The following is a 22,856-nucleotide window of genomic DNA, read 5'->3' on the forward strand; positions in this document are numbered from 1 at the left end:
GTCAACGAGTTTGTCTGCTTGGGGGGGGGGGAATCACCCAAGATGTAGATGGGCCCACTTTGGAAGCTTCCCCTTCATCAAGGTCCATGTCCTCGGTGGGAGACTCCAATGGGGAGTCTATGCATCACCTCTTGCATATGTTCTTACGAGGGGATCTCCTCCATGGGTGGCTCAGGAGAGGTCTTGGAAGAAGGGGCTCCCTCTAGAGGGACAGTCTGGAGGTCCTTCGGGGCAGGCTGACCCTGGACAGGTAAGGCAGGCTCAGGACTCTGATCCAATGAAGGATGATGGGGAGGATTGCAGCTCTGAGAAGCTGGATCTCTAGCAGAAGAGAAAATCCTTTCCATGATCATGAAAGCTGAAGGACGCGGAGAGTCCCTCCTCAACTCCCCAATTTCCAGTTAGGATCAGAACTGAGCTGTAGAGCACAAAAGCCCAGAAAGAAAGGCTTGGTTCCGATAAAGTTAGACCTGAAGCTCTCCCCCCAGATCAGATGGTGACATCCTGGATCTGAAGATGCCAGAGTAGTCAGGGTAACTCAGAGTAGAGGAGGAAAGCCTCCTTGGATCGGACACCAACACTCTTGGGTAGACAAGATTCTGATGCTCCGAAGCAGAGAAGGAGACTGCATGGTAGTAGGAACAAACTCTGATCCCAGAGGAAATGGAGAGGGAAAGCCCCCCATCTGGATTTGAGTCTTGAGGATCTTCTGTATCATCCTAACCACTTCAGTTTGACAAGGTCTAAGGAGATCTTGAGGAAGCTACTGAGGCTGGTCGGAAATGCCTGGATAGTGTCTGCAGGAGGTAGGAAGGCAACATCAGCGATTCCAATCTACTCTAGCGCTCTGGAGTCTGGCTCCATGCTCTCAGATCTGAGGACTGAGGATCTGATGCCGAAGAGGACTGTCTCAGAGAGGTTAGAAGTAGAACTACCAGTAGGATCTAAGGAGTGCTTTGGATCCACAGGAGTAGATATAGGTCTAGGGTTCTGAAATGTCAAACTAGAGGGCCTAGGAAGTTTGGATGGCATCTCCGAAGAAGCCCGTGAAGGCTTCCGCAGACATTTCTTCTGGTCCAACAACCCTGCCACAATCTTGGAGAGGGTTTGAGCCCCTACTGAAACAGAATCGGAAGGTAAAAGACCTTTCAAGATTCATTTGTTTTTATAGCTGGCTATGGCCCTGGGACTGAATCCCTCGCAAATAGCACATGCTGACTGTAAATGTTCCGGGCCATGGCAATAAACATATCTATTGTGTGTGTCAGAATGGGAAATCATGTGCCTACTTTCTGCACAACATTTAAAACCTGTCGGCTTCTCTGACATAGTGACTGCAGCAAAACACACACACACACACACACACACACACACACACACACACACACACACACACATGCAGGCACACAGAGATAAAGGCCCAACCAAAAGAATGCTGTGCGTGCACGCATGCACACGCTAAACTATTCTCACCAAAAAGCTTCAACTGTAACTAATCAACAATATTAATATAAAGACTTTTTTTTGTTAAACAGGATAGCTTACAGAGGGAAAAGAACAAACAAAGGCCCGAAGAAGACAGAGAGGGGACAGGCAAGCACAAAAGACCCCTAATGCCTGCAAAAGACTAGTGGGGGGTGAAAGATGACAAGCAACAACAAATTTCCACTTAGCTGGTGGGAAAAAAACTGAAGAAAATCCCACAATAATCCTAACACTCAAGTCACTGCTGGCAGCAAATGAGATCTGGGAAAGACAGGCAAAGAGTAGAATATTATAGGAAGAGGGAGGAGCTCAAGACTTGGAACCTAGTCTGTAGAAATGCGGCCGAGTCAGATCTGAAGGTCAGATCGGTGATCCCAATCATGAGGAGAAATGAAAGGGACATCAAATCAAAATTTTAAACTGTGGGAAGCCACTAAGTTATACAATTAGTTACCTCCCCACCAGCCTTAACAGTTAAATATTTATTATAACAATACAAATGTAGTCTGCTTAAGGTATCCAGTGTAGTTATTTCAGTTTGATATTATTTAGAGCTAAAAGTGAAAGTTTACTGAAAGCATCAGATCATAGAATTGAGGGGCAAAGTGAATTGACTTAATCACTTCAGATCAAATAGTGTTAAATTAAATGAGAATTATGATAGGTCTGACTTTGATGTACACTAATTACAGACTGAATAGCTCTATGTGGCTGTCACATAGGTAGGTACTAGGCTATCTGCCCGAGGGCATTTATAAGCCTAGTCAGAGTGTGTCGGCTTTCGCCGCCCCATTGATTAATTAACTGATCCTCTGTCAAGCAGAGCCAATGAAGTGAGCCCAGGGGTGTATTTTCTGTTACCCATCCACTCGTCAAGGTTTCTCTTGAATAGTGTTAGTGAGGGGGCTCTCTGCCTGACGTAATTTGGAATTTTGTTCCAAAGCATGGGGAGTCTCTGTGACAGGAATCTATTCATCCAGCATGTTCTATTTATTGTTGTGCTGAGGTTTAGCTTACTAGAGTACGTGGCTCACAGTGATTTGGATTTCTTTAGGTGGAGCATGTCCATCAATTCTGAGTTGGACATGGCTTTGTAAGTCAGGCAGAGGTCACCTCTGAGTAAGCGATATGCCACTGAGTACAGCCAGAGTTTTTTCAGTCGGGCTGCATAGGACATATGTTTGAGACCAGTAATCCTCTTGGTGAGGTACGTTTTTGGTTTTTCCAGCTGTTGGAAGAATCATGTGACGTACATCCCAAATGGGGCATTGTACTCTATATGATGGGTCTAATGAGTGACGAGTAGAGGGGCACTATATCCTATAAATGCAAACCCCTTAGTAATTTGTTGGGCCACACAGGACAACTTCCTAACTACTTTGGCAATATGATTGTCAAAGGAGAGATTACCATCTACCTGGGTCCCCAGCTCTCTTATTACCTCTTCTGTATTAACTCATTCACTCCAATGGAGCTCAGAAAGTTTGCACAGAAACTTCCAATGGGCGGATCCTAAGCTTTTTTATAGAATCAAACATTGCCCTCACAAATGTTCATATCTCTGGAGTCATAGCTGTTATGAAAGGCATATCAATGGTGTGCTCTTCAGCATAAACTATTTTTATAGTGGTAATATTCTTTAGGTTCTAGGTCTTAAACTGAATTTTATAAGTCACAGTAAACACATTAACTATTACATGTGTCATATTTTGTAAACAACTTACAATATCTCAGCAACCATTCAAGTCACCCACATACTGTCAGCAGCATTTGATTCATCTAGATTAGAGCTTTCATATCTGGTTAAGGAGTTCTGTCTATCACTTGATTGTAGAGATATTTAGAGAAATGTGAAAATTATATCTATATAAATTAATATCATAAAAACAACAGTTAGTATCTATTTACCTGGACTTGACAGAGGTCAAATATTAATGCAGTTGAGTTTGCAATTGTGTACGCTTTAAGATGAAATATTTTTAAACCTTGTACATAGCATGGTTTTGGAGATATTGATGCAAATATAAACAAGCAATATTTGACACCTAGAGGCGTCAGCAGGAGTTAACTGCAGAAGCACTTGGAGATGTCACTTGGATGTAATGAGTTAAGGGGGCTGCCACCTATGTGGTAATTCGTGGGTGTTTTGTTTTTCCCAAACAGGAAGACTATGCATTTTTTGGCATTTAGCTTGAGGCCATGACTTTGACACCAGGTGTCCGTCTCAGTAAGGCCCTTTTGGAGGATGTCCATGTCAGCCGGAGAGTCAATTATGGCTCCCAGTTTGCAGTCATCTGCAAACTTGGTTAGCCATAGTCCTCCTGTGTTTGCCTGTACTTCTAAGAAGTATATGCCGAACAGTAGGGGTCCCAGGACCGAGCCTTGTGGGACACCACTTGTGACTGGTTTAGAGTCGGACCTGGAGCCCGCTATTTTTACAGTACGAGTTCTGTCTGTAAGCCAGTGGCAATCCATCTCTTGACGTAGGGGTTTATGTTCAGGCTGGTGAGTTTTTCTGTAATACCAGAGTGGGGAATGGTGTCGAAAGCCTTGACGAGGTCAAGGTAGGCTGTGTGAACCACCTTTCCCTCATCTATGGCCTTGGTGACTTGTCTCGAAGAAGTCAACCAGGTTTAGTAGCCATGATCTGCCCTTAAAGCCGAACTGGGTCGGGTTAAGTGTTTGGAGGTTCCCAATGTCTTTGTTAATGAGTTCCATGATGATGCGGTCCATAACCTTGCAGACCAGGCTAGTCAGGCTTATAGGGTGATAGTTACCAGGGTCAGTTGTGTCCCCTCCTTTGTGGATAGGAATAACCGTTGCTGTGCGCCACTCTATGGGCATGTAGCCTGTGGAGAGGCTGAGGTTGAACAGCGTGTTTAGGGGGTGGGTTAGTTTGTTCTGTAGTTCGTGCAAGACTCAGCCTGGGACACCATCTGGTCCCATTGACACTGTGTTTTTGGCTTTTGAAAGGGCTGTTTTCACCTGTGTGTCTGTGATTTATGGGACACTACACTTTTCTGGTATTGTTGTGAGTCCTTTTGGAGGTGAGAGGGGGTGAAGCTTGCACTGAATCTATCTGCCAGGATGTTGGCAATATCATTAGGTTCAGTATATTTTGTGCCAATTTGCACTAGTTCAGTGCATATCTGCGAGTTGCCACTTAGATTCTTAATATAGCTAAAGAAGGCTTTGTGGTTATCTTTTGAATCCTTGGCTACTTTTCTTTCGAAGTTAGCCTTGGATGATATCATGAGGGACCTTGAATTTATTACTGATACTGATCAGGGATGTCTTTCCTTCTTGGGATTTGCTTTTTTCTGAACTAGTTTCCTCCTTCTATTGTATAGCCTGTTTATTGCAGGGGTCCACCAAACTGGTTTCCTTCTCTTAGAGGAGTGAGTCTTGGTTTTGCTAGGGATGGCACGATCCATGCATCCTTGTAGGTGCTCATAGAGTGCATTTGTAAAAGTTTCTGCATCTTGGGCAGCATTACCCTTTAGCGTAGGGGCTGTGAAACTTACCACCTCTGTCTTAAGTAAGGTGAAGTTTGCTTTAGAAAAGTTTTTTATAGTGGTTTCCTTAGTTGGGGGTGGTGGTGGGGTGTGGACATCGAGTGATTAGTTTATGGTCTGATCTAACCAGTGATGGGTTTACCTATGGTGTGAAACATCCGTAGCCCATGTTGGTGATGACCAGGTCCAATATGTTTTCACCTCTGGTAGGGGAGTTTACCAGCTGACCCAGGGCACTTGAGTGGATGAATTCCAGGAAGCGCTGGACCTGAGAATTTGTACTCGAGTAGTTTTTTCCCTAGTGAATGGTAGGGTTATTGAAATAGTCCAATATCAAGGTGTTCAGTAGGACCTTCGTGTTTTCCAGTGTCTCCAGAAAGGTGGAGTGGCGGTCCTGGGTCATGGAGGGTGATCTGTAGCAGGCCACAATTTGCACTGCAGATATGCCTGATGTTAGTTGCATATGGATGATCTCAGAGGTATCATGCTGCGCCACTAACCTGTAGGTGTAGGTATCCTTGATGAATATGGATACACCCCCTCCTTTTGTGTTTCGGTCCGTGTTCTGTGGCCGAAAAGTACAGTTTTGTACCTACCATAAATGTAGATGTCCGAGAGGTATGCATCTGCAGTCCTAACATATGGGTTGTCCTGCCTCAGGCAGCCCTTCGGTCGGCCGGATTCCAAAGTCTGGGTCTGGCCTCGGCTGATGTTGCACTTCACCCGACGTCATAGCTGCTGTGTATTGGGTATAAAGGCATCAGCCGACGCCATTTTCTTCAGTGTTTCTTGCCCCAGATGCCAGGTGCCCTCTAGGAAGGCTAAATTTGGATAAATGCAAATGATTCCAAACAGTAGAGAGCAAACAATATAAAAATGTATATACATATATACAAACAAATACACCATAATAGATTCCCCCAGCTAGCTACAAGATGGGTAAATACCCTAGGAGTACCACAGAGGGGAAGGAGGGTGGGTAATCCTGACTGCAGATGCATACCTCTCGGACATCTACATTTATGGTAGGTACAAAACTGTACTATGTCCTTCAAGGATGCATCTGCAGTCCTAACATATGGGTAGAATACCATAGCCAAACTGGGGGAGGAGGTACTAAGATAAAGATGGTGTAGTTAAGATCCCTTGCAAAACAGCAGTTGCAAAACCTGCTCGGGATCTGGAGTATAAAGGAAGATTATAATGCTTGGCAAATGTATGCACGGAGCTCCAAGTAGCAGCTTCTAAAATGTCTTTGGTAGCCACTCCTCGTAGGAAAGCTGTAGTGGTGGCTGTAGCCCTTGTGGAGTGAGGCCTGATATTTTCTGGAGTCGTCTTTCCATGAAAAGAGTAGCAAAATCTAATGCAATTTCCTATTCATTTTGAGATTGTCTGTTTTGAAATTGCTTTTCCTTGCATTCCTGTTGCATATGCTAACAGAAGCTGGTCAGTTTTTCTGCTGGTCTTAGTTATGTCCAGGTAGTAGCGCAATTGCCTGTGTACATCCAAAGTATGTAGTAGTCTTTCCCCTCTGTTCTGTGGGTTGGGGAAGAATGTTGGTAAGTGAATTGCCTGGTTCAATGATACTCTGGAGACCACTTTTGGCATAAAAGTCGGGTTAGTTCTCAAAGACACACTGTCCTGATGGAAGATAAGGAAGGGCTGTACTGCCATTAATGCCTGTAACTCAGAAACCCTTCTTGCTGAAGTGATTGCAAGCAGGAAAGCAGTTTTCCAAGATAAGAACTGTAATTCTGCTGTTGCTGCTGGTTCAAAAGGGGGAAGTGTTAACTTTTCCAGCACAAAGTTAAGGTCCCATGTAGGCAAAGGTGGTTTCCTTGGAGGCTTTACATTTTTAATTCCTCTCAGAAACTGCCTGAGTAGAGGATGAGAGAAGACTGGAGGATCCATGTTGTATTCTGCTGAAATTGCTGATGCATTAATTTTAATGGAGGAGTAAGACAGGCCATTATGGAAAAGTTCTGCTAAGTATTCCAGGATGTTAGCTATGCTTGCTAATGATACATTTTCTCCTTTTGCTGCACTCCAAATGAGGTATCTTTTCCATTTGGCTGAATAAGTTTTCCTTGTGGAGGGTCTGCGAGCCTCCAGGATAATGTCTTTAACCCTCCGAGGTAAATCTGGGTTATTTTGTTTTATGTAATATTCCAAGCAGCTAGCTGTAGTGTTTTCAAGTTTGGATGTAGGATCTTGAAGTTGTTCTGTGTTAGAAGTAAAGGACACAGAGGTAGAGGCCATGCGTGTGTCCGTGACATACTCCTCAGTAGCGGGTACCAATGTTGCCTCGGCCAGTCTGGAGCTATCAGGATTATCCTTGGGTGATCTTCTTTGATCTTCAGTAGGACTTTGTACATCAAAGGAAGAGGTGGGAATGCATATGCTGTCAGGTTTTCCCAACTGAAGGATAGGGAGTCCACCTTCCAAGCAAGTGGGTGGTATGTTCTTGTGCAGAATTTCTTCAATTGGTGGTTGTGTGGGGATGCGAACAGGTCTATTTCTGGTAGTCCCCATTTCTTTGTAATGGTTTTGAAGATATCTGGATGCAGCATCCATTCGTGAGCATCCGAGGTAGTTCTGCTTAAGGTATCTGCTAGTGAATTTTCTTTTCCTGGAACAAATTTGGCCTGGAGTTGAATGTTGAGGTTCAGGGCCACATTCCACAGGTCCACTGCCATCCGGCATAGAGGATATGAGTGTGTACCTCCCTGTTTGTTGATGTACCACATGACTGTGGTGTTGTCCGTCCTTATCAGCAAGTGACCTTGTTGAAGAAATGGTCTGAATGCCTGGATTGCATGTTTCACTGCCAGCATCTCCTTTTGATTTATGTGCAGATTCAGCTGGTCTTGTTTCCATAGGCCTTGTATACACTTGTCCACCATGTGCGCCCCCCAGCCTAGGTCTGAGGCGTCCGTGGTGATGGTCTGGCTTGGATGAGGTTTGTGGAAAGGCAATCCTCTGTTTAACTGACAGGCCTGAGCCCACCATAGGAATTCTTGCTTCAAGCATGGAATTATTGGAATCTGGGCTTCTAGACTGTGCTTGTGTTGAGACCATACATTCCTTAGGTACCATTGCAACTTTCTCATATGCAGCCTGGCATGCGGAATCAATATTATGCAGGATGCCATGTAACCCAGGGCTTGCAGGACTTTCCTTGCGGTAAGCTGGGTCTGTGTTGTTAATGCCATGAAATAGAGTGGTAGTTGCTTTTGTTTTTCTTCTGTGAGAAATGCCATCTGATTTGATGTGTCCAGTTCTGCACCCAAGAATGTTATCCTTTGGGATGGCACCAGCCTTGACTTTTTCATGTTGACTGTGTATCCCAAGGCTTGCAGCAGTTGTATAATCTTTTCCAAATCTTTTGTTAATTTGGTCTTGTTGTCCGCTTGTATTAGGCAGTCGTCCAGGTATGGGTAAATCTGAATTCCCTGAAGCCTGCAATGAGCAATTACTGATGCCAGGCATTTCGTGAATACTCTGGGCGCAGTAGATAAGCCAAAGGGCAATGCTGAGAATTGATAATGCTCTGATCCTGCAAGAAATCTGAGGTGTCTTCTGCAATCTGGTCGTATAGGGACGTGCAGGTATGCCTCCTTGAGATCTAGAGTTACCAGCCAAGACTCCTTGCCCAGCATGGGAAGAAGTTGCTGTAGGGTCAGCATTTTGAATTTTGGGACAATGAGATATGTGTTCAGAGCGGACAGGTCGAGAATAGGCCTCCATTGATTTTCTTTTCTTGGTACAAGGAAAACTCTGGAGTAAAATCCTTGTCCTTGTTCCACAGGCGGTACCTTTTCTATAGCTCTCATCCTTAGTAGGTGGTTGATTTGTCTTAGAGCGTTTGTTTTTTGGCTTGGTGGTAGGTTTGGCATTCCTCTCTTTTTTGGTAGGGTGTGGAAGTGAAACCTGTAGCCTTTGTCTATTGTCTGTAAAATCCATTTGTCTCCTGTAATGTAATGCCAGTTTACGGAAAATAAGGCTAGCTTTCCGCCCAAGGGTGCTTCCAGTTGCTCCCTGGTAGGCGGCATCAGAGCCAAGTCATTGTGTCTGTCCTGTGGAAGTGGTTGTAGCTGAATCTGTGGCAGTACTTCTCTGTTTGTTAGGCTGCCACTGACGTCCCCTGTAGGCACCCCTGGATTGACCTCTGCCTCTTGGGCGCCTATTTCTGCCTCTCTGTGCTCTGGAGGTGTCTGGAAAGGACCAATTCTTCGAAGGCCAATTTCTACTAAACCTCGGAGGTTGGACCTGTAAGAAATCCTTAACTGTTTGGACAGATTTTGCTTTTTCTTCCACCTTCTTTAGCACCTGCTGTGCAGGGGAGCAAAACAAACTTTGTTTCTCCATAGGAGCATCTAGGAGCTTTGACTTAACATGGTCTGGTAAGGATTGCTCTTTTAACCAGGCATGCCTTCTAATCACTGTTCCAGTCATAGCTGATCTAAAGGAAGCCTCCAGTGCATCATAGCCACATTTTAAGGAATGGTTACTGACCTGCTGAGTGTTATGTACCAAATCCTGAAGGGACTTACGGTCTATAGGTTCAGGAGAAGACAGTTTTTTATTTAGCTGGTCTAACAAAAATTCCTGGTACTGAATCATGTGAAATTGACAGTTTAAAGCCCTGGCCGAAAGAGTAGCAGAAGTATAAACTTTCTTACCCCATCTCTCTAATGCTCTAGATTCTCTTTCAGAGGGGAGGGGGTTTTTGGCAGAGGCAGCTGCTACAGCTTTGGGGCCCTGTGAAATGGTTTCAGGATCTGCAATAGGAGCCTTACACAAATGGAAGTGAGTGTCCGGGACCCTGTAATATCTGTCGGGTTTGGCAGGGGCCGGGGGGAGAGAATCAGGGGCAGTACAGGCATCATTATATGCATCATCAACAACTGTTAGTACTGGAGGAATGGCTAAAGGCCTATGCTGTGGTAAATGTAAAAAGGTCCTTAGCCTTTTCCTTGTATCTGAAAAATCCTGGCCCTGCCATTGAAAATGTTCTCTCATAGCATGCAAGGTTTCCCCAAAAGAAAATTCTTCAGGAGGGGAGGCAGAAGGAATGGAGTCTTCTGCATCAGAATCTTCATAAGGAGAATATGGGCCTTCCGGAGGGTCTGAGTTATCTGAGTCATCCGAGGAATAGTCAGTAGAAACAGGATCCGGGGGCTCAGTTCTAGGCCTCTTCTCTGGAGGGGGTTGAGAGGCCCTGTCTGGATGAGGCTGGGATCCCCTGATCAAAGAAATTAGATCTTCAGCCAGGCTGAGCATTTGGGAGTAATTTCGGAAGCAGATTCAGCCATGATCTGTGAGGCCTCGGCTATCGGAGACATGCTTTCGGCCGAAGGAAGAACCGAGGACTCTGTTTCAGCCGAAACCGAGACACTCGCGGTTGGCTTAACCGTGGTTTCAGCCGAAACCGCGGACCGCGAGTGTCAGTCCTTTTCCTTACGCTTTTTAGCTAATTGTGAAGTCGGAGTCTCCGACGGCATTTTGTATGCAAAATCGGGACCAGAAACTCCTCTGCAAACTCCGACCGACGTCTAAGCGTCCGTCGGTTGAAGGAAGCACAGGCTAGACAAGCTGATACGTCGTGGTCTGGGCCTAAGCAAGAAAAGCAGTATGAGTGGAAATCCTTATGAGGTATTTGTTTCCCACAAGTTAAACAATTATTTACTTTTTCTGACATCGGCTGAGGCAAGAAAGAGTCCCCAATGGGGTACTTAGCTTTTTAGAAGTCTTCGGTAGTAGAAATCTCTGGATCTGACCGACCGGCACTTGCGAACAGCTTCTGCTTCGGGCACCACGCGGCAAGAAAGACTGAAGAAAATGGCGTCGGCTGATGCCTTTATACCCAATACACAGCAGCTATGACGTCGGGTGAAGTGCGACATCAGCCGAGGCCAGACCCAGACTTTGGAATCCGGCCGACTGAAGGGCTGCCTGAGGCAGGACAACCCATATGTTAGGACTGCAGATGCATCCTTGAAGGACATCATGTAGTATGACTTGTAGCCCAGTAGTGCTGGGGTGCTTTCTGGAGCCTTGATCCAGGTTTCAGTTACTGCACAGATGTCGACGTTCTCCATACTGACAAGTGCTTCAAACGTGTGCATTTTGAGATTTAAACTCCTGGCGTTGAGTAGCATAACCCTCCGCTTTTTGTTGTGTTGTCTACGGAGATGGGTTTGAATTTTGAGCCTTGCCTAAAAAAGGCACTATGGGGACAGCAAGAGCCTTGGTCAGTATTCGAAAGCCTAGGGGTGACAGGTGCAAGCAGTCTCTTGCAATGTAACGCGGCTTGTTGAGCATGTTGGCCAGGCTGACAGACACTGGATCCCCTTTGTATGACACCAGAAGCTTAGCCAACTGTTGAAATTTTTTCTTTATACTGAGGTATCATTCTTGGTGAGGGCAGGATGCTGCTCAGGGGTCATACCAGCCTGGGCTACATGATCAGGGAGCTCTTCCATGTCTCTTTTCATGTAGTCCAGGGAGGTACATCTCAGGTCATTCACGCCAACATGAACAATGACAGAGTCATAGTTGTACTTGTTCTGGAGTGACCTGAGTTGCTTGTGTTATGCGGTGGATTCTGGCTCCCGACAGGCAGCTAACAGTAACCCTCTGCTTGTCCAGCCTAGTGAGTGGTATGTCAGTGTGCCTGACTATAGAGTCAGCTATTACTAGTGTGTTAGGCATGTTATTTCGCCTTAAGGGCTGTGATTGTGCGGCAGACTGATTTTGTGTTGCCTGGTTTGTGACGGGAGGAGCAGGCTGTTTGGGTGCCTGCTTTGGAGGTCTCTGATGCTTTTGCATGTTTTTATTTGGAACCTCTGAGTATGATTTTGTGTGCGTCTGTGTCTGTGTCTGTGTGTGTTTTGCCAGTGCTGTTTTAGTAGGTGTGTGTGCAGCTGGAAGTGTGGTGCAAGAGTTAACCTTCTCCTCTTGACTGTCTGTTCCAGTCTTGGGTGGAAACAGCTTACCTTCCAGTTTGGCTGTATAATTGCATCTTTCGCATATGTTAGTGTTTTGTGGTAGGAGGAGAGGGTTGTCTGTGTACATGAGGCAGTTTTAACATTGCCTCAGGATACCCAGATTCACCAGCTGGACTGGAGAGTGCACCTGAAGCTGATCTTTGGTCATGCCTGAATAGTAAGGTGAGCTGCTTAGTCGCTTGGTTGGTGAGGGGTGAATAAAGAGCCTTGCTCTAGTGGCTACTGGGCAATTAGTGTCAGGGTATATTAGTACTTGCTATTAGGTCTGAGCAAGTGCTGGGCTGTAAGATGCTTTTTGAGTGCTTAGGTTGAGAGTTAGACTAGTTACAAGGGAAAAACTGAAGAGGAAACTTAACGGAGCCAGGAATAATTTAACTGTAGCTAACTGGCACTGCCTGGTACGCAGAACCGTGCAAAAGCGGTTTTTACAGTAAGGAAATGGAAGAGAGAGAAATTAGCCCAAAATGGCCAATAAACTACTAACTTCTGGGCTGGAACAACTATTCAAGGGACAGATAGGTTGCTCAAAGCTCCCCTCTCACAGGTGAACAGAGAAACTTCCTTCTATCCAAGTAAGGTATGGGCAAACTCAGAAACTAGTATCACAGCCCTGAATTCAGCACTAGCCTGAAAACTGGACTATACTAACTTAGAAAGGCGGGAAACAAGGAACTTTTTTGTTTTTGTTTTTTTTAAAAGATAAGGCAAAAACAGTAAAAAAAAAATACACTTAAAACATCTTTAAATGACTACAAACGATTAGAAAAGGCTATCGCACTTTAGTGTGTAGCCTACAACAGTTAAACAAATTATTTAAATAAAAAACTTTTTAAAATAAACACGATCATTTACAGATGTACTGATTCTTGCTTAAAACTGAATTTGCCACACCCAACTTTCATTTTATCGATAGTACGATATGACTATATTAAAAAGGATGACTGTCACTACTGAAGGAAAGCAAAGGGCAGAACTTTATTCATTTAATATTTGAGACCTAATAGCACAGTTGATAATAAAGGTAAAGCTGTTATAAAGCCTGGGTTGGATAAAAAGGATAATCTGAAAAGTTTTTTTTAATTTACTACAAAACTTTTACTGTAAAGATGTATAACCCTTACTTCAGCTTTCAACCTTATTGGGTGACTTCACAGCTACATCTGGAAAAGATATGATAAAATTACAGGAACTATACTCTAATTTTATTTAATGTATGCATTTAATGGCTAGAACATTTTTGGAAAACTAAATATCGTTTTCTATGTACATTTTATTTTGTGATACCACACTATTTATATCTTACTGATGTGTACTAATAAATGATGTTAATATCACAAAAGCCACTAATAACACTTTCTCCAGTAAACCACATTAAAATCAGCTTTTCCTGTAAACTGTGCACATCCACATGTGATATGTTTAATGTTATCCTTAACTTCCTCTGGATGGTCTTTCTCCAAGGACAACTTGGCCTGAGAGATGGCTTAGCTGCCAGCTACAAAATAGATTGAAAAACATTTTTTAAACAGTCTGATTTCTCATTCAAATATTTGTACTATAACTTTTTCTAGTCCTGAGCTACTGGCTAATATGTTCCTCATCCCACAGCTAATATATAACTGGGATGGCAGACAGCCAGCAGGACAGCTTGGTCTGGTGGGTTTAACTTCAGTGTCATAGAGGCTGAGCCTCTAAAACTGCCCCACTGTCGCATACATGTTCCCATTCTAGCTACAAATATAAGTAAACACATATCCATCTTGCTGACTTACCCAGCCACGAATCTTCCCCAGACAGGCAAAAAGGTGCCAGCACCTCAGTCCTTACCCTTTATACCCTGGAATGCTACCTCCCAATCTGCTATCGAGGCTTTATCCCTATAAGCCACTGAGCTACCTATTTCAAGTGTTAATACAATTTCTTACATGAGATTATGGTATCACAAGATAAAAACCTGCTAAATCAAAAAAAACATAATTGAATGAAAGACAATCCAAGCTAAAATGGATGTCAGTTAACATAACTGTAATGAATAAAATATCTACAATTAACTCTTTGCAAGAGCTCCTTGCCTTCTACTTCTGCTACTTTCTTCCGACATCCTGTCATCTCAGCCTGCAATAGTTAAAATCCACATGCATGGAATTTTCAGAAGAGTTTGCAAATAAGGCAAGGGTATTAATGACAAGTGGAAGCAAGGCATTCCAAAACCTTAAGAGCAAAGCACTCTACAAGACAATATGCTCAGCAACACAATTCCATGGTGGAATTCTTACAGAGAAATATTAATACTCAGTTTCCAAAATGATCAACTACTAATGCAACATTCTTCATTTCAATGTTCCCAGGCATTGTACGACTGCTACTACTACATAAGCACACCCATGCACCAAACAGATGGAAGGAGCTCTCCAAAGCAGTGCACAACTAGTGTGTAGGGAAAGCAAAGCAACTTTCTCTTACCTTGGCACAAAACGCCCAAGTGAAGGTGCAGGTATCCTGGCATTCCTGGTAGGTCTGCGAGATCTCTCACCATTGTCCCTGAAAAACACACAATACTCATTTACTTGAAAATATTTCAAAATTTCCTTTTTTAAACTTCTACAAACAAGTTTATAACATTAACAAACAGAATACTGGTTTAGCAGTAAACGTCGCCAAGGATGATCTTTTTCTTTAAACAAGTCTTGCCTCACCTTCTTAATTCAAATTAAGTCATTTTCTCCCACCTACTCACTCATATCTGCACACTGCTTCTAGCAATGCCCAGTCTCTTATGTAAAGGAACACTACTGGCCAGGAATTACATGAAGTTCTAAACAGTCCAAACCAGCCTGCAGCACGATAACTACTCATTACTAACTTTTTGGAAATCTAAATGCCTCGTTTAATTTCTCCAAGTCTTTTTTTTTTGGGTTCCCAATACCAAAATGCAAATAGACACCATTCCAAAGTCAAAGTATGATTAACGTTCATGAAATTAGTACTGTCAATCTTTAATGTTAGCCAAAAGAGCTCTTTGCAGTACCCGCAATGTGGCCAGAAAGTACAGTTGTGTACACTTACCACAAATGTAGATGTTCGAGTGTCTTCACTGTTGCAGTCATGACTGTAGGGTTCTCCCCTGCCAGCAGGCAGTCCCCGGTCGGCCAGAATCCCAATGTCTGGGTCCGGCGTCGGCTGTTCAACCATGCTTCCTGACGTCAGAGCGCCAGGAGTACAAAGCTGACAGCCGACGCCATGTTCTCCAGTCTTTCTTGCCCCAGATGTCAGGAGTTCCAAAATGAGTAAGGTCCCATAACCTTTGCAAATGCACCTCAAAAGAATGGTGAGAAAGGAAACCATACAAAGGTAAAAATAAGAGGGGACAGGAGGGAGGGAAACCCAGACTGCAACAGTGAAAACACTCGAACATCTACATTTATGGTAAGTGTACACAACTGTACTATGTTCGTGTTTCACTGTTGCAGTCATGACTGTAGGGTAGAATCCCAAAGCAGAGTGAAAGGGAGGTGGTCATAAAGTAGAAGGGGCGGCTACAAGGCCCTGCAAGACTGCAGAAGCAAAGCCTGCCCTAGACTTAGAGTAGAGAGGTAGATTGTAGTGCTTTGAAAAAAGTATGCACTGAACTCCAAGTTGCAGCCCCCAAAATGTCTTTGGTAGGAACTCCCCTGAGGAAGGCAGCTGAAGTGGCAGCAGCTCTGGTGGAATGAGTCCGTATACTCCCTGGGATTTGCTTTTCATGGTGTGAATAACAAAATCTAATACCATGAGCAATCCATTAGAAATGATTTGTTTTGAAATGGCTTTACCTTGAGAACTTGAAGCATAAGAAACAAACAATTGCTCTGACTTTCTGATGTCCTTGGTTCTGTCCAGGTAAAAACGTAGTTGTCTGTGTACATCCAAGGAATGTAAGATCCTTTCCCCTTTATTTTAAGGAGTGGGGAAAAAGGTTGGCAAGTGAATAGTTTGATTTAAAGCCACTTTGGAAACCACCTTAGGCATGAATGTAGGATTAGTCCTTAAAGAAACCCTGCCTTGATATAAAATAATATAAGGTTCCACAGCCATAAGAGCTTGCAACTCTGAAACTCTCCTGGCAAAGGTCAGAGCTAACAGGATGGCTGTTTTCCAAGATAAAAACTTGATGTCAGAAGAGGCAGCAGGCTCAAAAGGATGTAAGGTGAGTTTTTCCAAAACATAGTTAAGATCCCAAGCAGGAATGGGAGGAGATCTAGGAGGCCTTAAGTTCTTAGCTCCTCTGAGAAACTGTCTCATGAGCTGGTGGGAAAAGATTGGAGGGTCTGTATTATAATGAGCAGAAATAGCAGAGGCATGAATCTTAATGGAAGAGAAAGAGAGACCCTTATGTAAGAGATCTGTCAGATAAAGTAAAATCAAAGGAATGTTAGGAAGAAGAGGATCAGAATCCTGAGCCTGCATCCAGGAACAAAATCTTTTCCATTTTCCTGCATAAGATTTTCTAGTGATAGGACGTCTGGCTTCTAAAATTACATCCATAACCTGCTTGGGTAGGAGAGAATGAATCAAAGAACCTGGATTAACCAGGCTGCCAGGCTGAGAGTTCTGACATGGGAGTGAAGAACCTGACCCTGATGTTGGGACAGAAGGTTCGGAGTCCGTAGTAAAACCCAAGGGGGCTCCCGACATAGGTTTTTCAGAGTTGGATACCAAAACTGTCTAGGCCAATTTGGGGCCAGCAAGATAATCATCTTGGGCCTGTCCTGTTTTATCTTTAATAACACCCATGGAAGAAGAGGAAGAGGTGGAAAGGCATATCCCGAGAGGTTTCTCAAACTGAATGATAGGGCATCCACTTGCCAAGCTTGTTTGTGGAAAGTCCTGGTGAAAAAATTCTGTAGTTGATGATTGAGATGGGATGCAAAGAGGTCTATGTGAGGACATCCCCAGACTGCTGTTATCATCCTGAATATTTCGGTGTCCAGCATCCACTCGTGCGGATCAGAAAGGTTTCTGCTCAGACTGTCTGCCAGGAAGTTTTGCTTTCCTGGTAGAAATTGAGCTTGAAGGTCCAGATTGCAAGCTAGAGCTGTGTTCCAGAGATTCATGGCTAGTCTGCATAGGGGGTAGGAATGAGATCCCCCTTGCTTGTTTATGTACCACATAACTGTGGTGTTGTCTGTTCGTATCAGTAGTTGTCCTGGTTGCAGAAAATTCCTGAAGGCCCACAGAGCTTTCTGAACGGCTAACATTTCCTTTAAATTGATATGTAGGTGCTCCTGATCCTTTGTCCAAAGGCCCTGCATACAGTTGCCCAGAAAATGGGCTCCCCATGCATAATCTGAGGCGTCCGTGGTTAGTATCTGAGTGGCAGGAGGCAGACAGAAGGGTTTTCTCCTTGGTTTAGAGTACATGCCTTGGACCACCAAAGGAATTCCTTTTGAAGACAAGGCAGGACGGAGATCAGTATGTCTAAACTGTGGCAATGCTGAGACCATACACTTTTTAGGTACCACTGCATTTTCCTCATATGTAGTCTTGCATATGGTACGAGAAGGATGCAGGAGGCCATGTAACCCAAAGCCTGCAGGAATTTCCTTGCAGACAGCCAAGTTAAAGTTGCCAAGGTTTTGAAAGTTGAAGCCATTTGTAATTGTTTTTCTTATGTCAGAAATGCCATCTGGGTTGTTGTGTTTAGAAGCGCACCCAGAAAAGTTATCTGTTGCGAGGGAGTCAAATTTGACTTTTTTATGTTGACAGTGAATCCCAGGAACTTGAGAATTTTCTGAACAAATTCTAGATGCTGGAGTAAGACATCCTTGCTGTCTGCCTGAATAAGACAATCGTCCAGATAAGGGTAAATTTGAATTCCCTTGAGTCTGCAATACGCTACAACTGGAGCCAGGCACTTGGTGAAGACCCTGGGCGCAGTAGACAATCCAAAGGGCAGCGCAGAGAATTGATAATGCCTCGACCCGGCCTTGAATCGGAGGTATTTTCTGCACTCCTGCCTGATGGGAATGTGTAAATATGCCTCTTTTAAATCCAAAGTCACCATCCATGCATTTTTGGTAAGCATTGGAAACAGCTGCTGTAGAGTAAGCATCTTGAATTTTGGTATTTCTAGAAAAGTGTTCAAGACTGACAGATCCAGAATGGGTCTCCATGAATTTTGCTTCCTGGGGACTAGAAAGATCCTTGAGTAAAAACCTTGTCCCATCTCTGAAAGCGGAACTAGTTCTATGGCTTTCATAGCCGAAAGAGCTTCCACCTGGGTTTAAGGCCTCTGTCCATTGATGTTTTGGAAGATCTGGCCATCCGCTTGGCCTTGATAGGGTATGAAAATGGAATTTGTAACCTCTTAAAACCACATCCAGAACCCACTTGTCTTGGGTTATACGAGTCCAATTTTGGTGAAAAAGTGAAAGTTTTCCTCCGAGAGGGGCTTCCAGGCAAGAAGTTACTGCAGCCCAACAGAGGGAGTTCATTGAGTCTGTTTCCTATGGGTTTGCGACCTGTCCTCTCCCCCTCTAGGGGTGGAAGCAGTCCACTGTCTTGGTCTGTAAGAGGCTTGTGCTTGAGGCCTTCCTCGGGAGCGTCTGTATCTACCCCCCTGAGGCCTGTCTGTATTGGGAAAGGACCAATTTTTAGTAGGCCAATTCCTGCTAAATCTGGGAGGCTGTACTTGTAAGAAATCTTTAACAGTTTGCATGGATTTCGCCTTGTTCTCCATCTTTTTAATCACCTCTTCAGCTTTAGATCCAAACAAAACATTATGCTGAACAGGAGCATCCAATAATTTAGTTTTTACTTGATCAGGCAAATTTTGGTCCTTTAACCATGCATGCCTTCTAATGACTGTACCAGAGGCAGCAGCCCTACAAGAAGTCTCCAATGCATCAAATCCACAGTATAAACCATGCTTCCCAACTTGTTCAGTGGCATGCATTAAGTCATGTAATTCCTTATCATCTGCACAGGCGGAAATGGAAGTAAGCTTTTGTTTTAAAACAGACAGGAGAAATAGCTGGTATTTCAGCATATGAAACTGACAGTTTAAAGCCCTAATGGATAAAGTAGCAGAAGTGTACACTTTTTTGCCCCATCTTTCTAAAGACCTGGAATCTTTCTCAGTGGGAATGTTTTTTTTTTGCAGAAGCGGCCTTAACTCCCTTAGGACTCTGAGAAATGGTTTCAGGGTCGGCAGTAGGGTTCTTGTACAAAAACTGGTGGGAATCAGGAACCCTGTAATATTGGTCAGGCTTAACAGGAACAGGAGGGAAAGAGTCAGGGGTTAAGTTAGCCTCCGAAAAAACATCATCCACAATATCCAAAATAGGAGGAATAGCCAGGGGTCTAATGTTGGGGAAGAAGAAGAAAATCCCTTAGTCTTTTCTTAGATTCCGAATACTCCTGTCCTTCCCAGTGGAAATGTTCCCTCATTTCATGCAAAGTTTCCCCAAAAGAGAAATCCTCAGGTGGAGAAGCTGAAGGATTGGATTCCTCAGCATCAGAATCCTCATAAGGAGGGAAAGAATATTCCTGGTCAGAAGAAGAAACTGAAGAAACAGAAGCCTGATCAGAGGAGTCATAATAAACTTCCTGCCTTGGCCTTTTATCTGGAGGGGGATGAGAACCCCTAATCATAGTAAGTAAATCCTCCGCCATCTTAAGTAACTGTTTCTGTGACTTGGGAGCCAGATCAGAAGAGGCCTGTGTTGCAGTCTTTGATTTGGAAGGAGTATTTGCCTTTGTCTTTGGCTTTGCCTTTATCAGAAGCTGAGTAGGCCTGAAAACCCCTTCGGAAGCCGGTACCTGCACAGCTGCTCCGGACCCATCCGAAGGAGCATTGTCCGAAGGTCCTGCAATTGAAATATTCAAAGGCCTAGATGGCTCCTCGTGGGAGTCCGTTTTGGCCATCGGTTCCGAAATGGCCGACGATAGGGGCTGAAAAAGCACCTCACTGACTACGGCCGAACCTGAAGCTGGCTCTGCTTGTGCGATATCATCAGATTTGGACCTCGGAGGCCTGTCTTTGTCCTTGTGTCGTTTGTGAACTCCGGTAGCTGGAACCATATCAGATGACATTTTGTAATTATAACGCCTACCGAAGTAATGAAATGCAAAATCGTACCTTCATTTAATAGTACGTTGATTGAATCTAGCACAAAACCGACAACTAGCTACGTCGTGGTCAGGGCCTAGGCAAGGAATACAGTAAGAATGAAAATCCTTATGAGGTATTTGCTTCCCACATGAAATACAGTTATTAACTTTTTCTGACATCGGACTGGAGCAAGAAAAAAGTTTCCCCAACGGGGTACTTAGCTTGAGTAGGAGAATAAAATCTTCGGACTGAAGTTTTGTTCAAAAAAGATTGTCAGGAGTCAGCCGACCGGCACTTGCGAACTGCTATCACCGCACAGCAAGAAAGACTGGAGAACATGGCGTCGGCTGTCAGCTTTGTACTCCTGGCGCTCTGACGTCAGGAAGCATGGTTGAACAGCCGACACTGGACCCAGACTTTGGGATTCTGGCCGACCGGGGACTGCCTGCCGGCAGGGGAGAACCCTACAGTCATGACTGCAACAGTGAAACACGATGAACATCTGACCGCTCCTGCAATCAGTAGTTATACTACTAATGCATGTAACTCTGTATGAAAAGTTACATGTATCAGTAGTTTATCTAAATATGACTAAATTCTTTTTCATGAGACCCACTGCTCCTATTTTGAAACTGTCTGGGTATCCTCCTTCCACACTGCCCTCATTTCTGGCTGCAAATCCTGGTATTTTATGACTCTCTCTCTCTCTGTACCAAACACATTATCACTAGGTGTAGGAGTTTAATGAAGTTATCTCTCTCTGTACACAAGACATTACAATCAGTGGGTGAGGCCATTTCAATAATCAATGCTAATTTTTGTCTTTTCATCAACTACTCTGTTCATTTTTCTCATGTTTTTGAACCGTCTGTAATGGGAGATCCCATGTGATATTAACTTAATCATTCTCTATAATGCTTTGTGGCTCACGTTTCCAGAGTTTCCTCAGGTACATCAATATTGTGAAGTTTGCACAACCGCCAGTGCAACAGTCTTACCACATTATTATACCTGTCATTAGCATATCACAAGCATCAACAAGCTGGGTGACTGTTTCTAGCTCTGTTTTACAGAACATGCATTTGTCTGTTTCTTCAACATGTTTAATGGACTTTGTAAAGCAACATGTAGGCAAGTCCACTATCTTGGCAGCCAATATTAACCTTTTATCTTTTGGTTTAAATTAGTCTCTTCTTAACTACTCCTGCATCACATCCTGTTGACAGGAGGCTATTCCAGGAGTTTTCTGTACTTAAAATTATATTTGTGATTTTTCTTTATTTCTTGCCTTCTCATCTGATCCTTTTTGGGGTTTTTTGGCACATTCAGTTGCTGCCTGATTTTTGTCTACTTCTGGTTCGATTTCCATTCTTGCCTGACACTGATACGCTTCTGCTAAACTAAGCAGGGAAGTCATCTTAGAACTTTTCTTCATGTTTCAAAACTTTCACTATGTTGGGATCTGGTGAGGTCTGCATATATGCATGCAGCTTTACAGCTGCAGAGCTATACATTTAATCAATTTCAACAAGGCCAATTACCTCCGTCAGAACAAGAAATATATCATCTTGATATACACCGATTTTTATAAATCATTTGATAAGCATGAAGCATTTTTCTTGTTTTCATGTCCAACTGATTCAATACGTTTTGGGGCCAGTCAACCACCCCAAAACCAAAAGTTAAAACAGGAAATGCAAAGTGGTTTACAGCTTGGACTTAGTTCCTTTACACCAGGACTGTTTCCAGCATTAATTTTGGTCTTCTAAAATATTCCTTACTGAGTTTTGTCCATGTTTGTCAATCCTTCATCAATTCCAAAATATTTATACAGTCTCCTACTCAGGTTCCTTTATATCATATTCCTCTCCCAGACTGATGTTTTTGGTGCTGTAGCTTTCCTACTTTAAATGTTGCTTTTGCACATTCATCAAGAACAAACTACATTCTTCTTACATCTGAGAAAGTTTTGACCACTTGCACTTCTGCTTTCAAATTCTCATAAGATGAGCTATACAGTTTTAAATAATCCACAAAAACAGGATGAAAAGTCATTACATTTTGTTTTCTGGGAGCCAAATTGTGACCATGACCTAATCTATTAAGTAGACAGCTTATGGGTTAAGGGCAAGACAAAAGGGCAGCTGTGATAAAGAAATCCTGGAATATCTCCCTCTAACTTTTTATCTCTGGGGCAGTAATAATTTGTCTTTATCATGGCTTAGCAGCAAAGTGCTTTGCCTTTGTTTCATGGTCACTGTAAGGCAACTTATCAATGTAGGATTTATCTTGTACATCTGTATGCATTCCTTTACCAATGAATGGGGGGTGCTGTCAAATAAACTCTTGGTAATCTATCCATGCCACATTTAGATTCTTCCTCTTTTTACAATTCTCTATTATGACTATTTAAACAAATGATCCTTTGCTCCACATGACTTTCGTCTGTTGCCCTTTTGCTCTATTGCCATGAATGAGTTTTCTTCTAAATGACTATAAACTTTGTTGGCATTAACTCTAGTATACAGTTCACACAACATCAGAAGGCACATTATTGGTCTATAATTTGTAGGATAGCTTGCAGGTTTCACTCTTAAGGAATAGTTTTTCATGTTCTTAACCAGGATGGTGTCTGCTTGGGGTGCGAATTAGTTCTTACTCAGGGGCTAAATCTTCATGTAAAGATGTTAATACTTTTAGCCAGAAGTTTGGTACTACATCTGGGCCTGGGGGTTTGCAATTTAGGAGCTTTTA

At 43.5% G+C, this 22,856-nt stretch overlaps 1 protein-coding gene across 1 annotated transcript in view; it reads right to left on the reverse strand.

Annotated features, from left to right (window-relative positions):
* Nucleotides 1-22,856, reverse strand: part of AMBRA1 (autophagy and beclin 1 regulator 1) — a gene marked incomplete in the record, with an annotated part of 1,868,076 nt that overhangs the window by 934,015 nt on the left and 911,205 nt on the right. Inside the window, 1 exon segment of the mRNA XM_044082605.1 lies at nt 14,474-14,551. Within this exon segment, the coding sequence (XP_043938540.1) occupies nt 14,474-14,551 (78 nt within the window).

This window comes from Protopterus annectens, chromosome 9.part0, assembly GCF_019279795.1.
Source record: "Protopterus annectens isolate FY-2018-M chromosome 9.part0, PAN1.0, whole genome shotgun sequence".
Classification (NCBI taxonomy): domain Eukaryota; kingdom Metazoa; phylum Chordata; order Ceratodontiformes; family Protopteridae; genus Protopterus; species Protopterus annectens.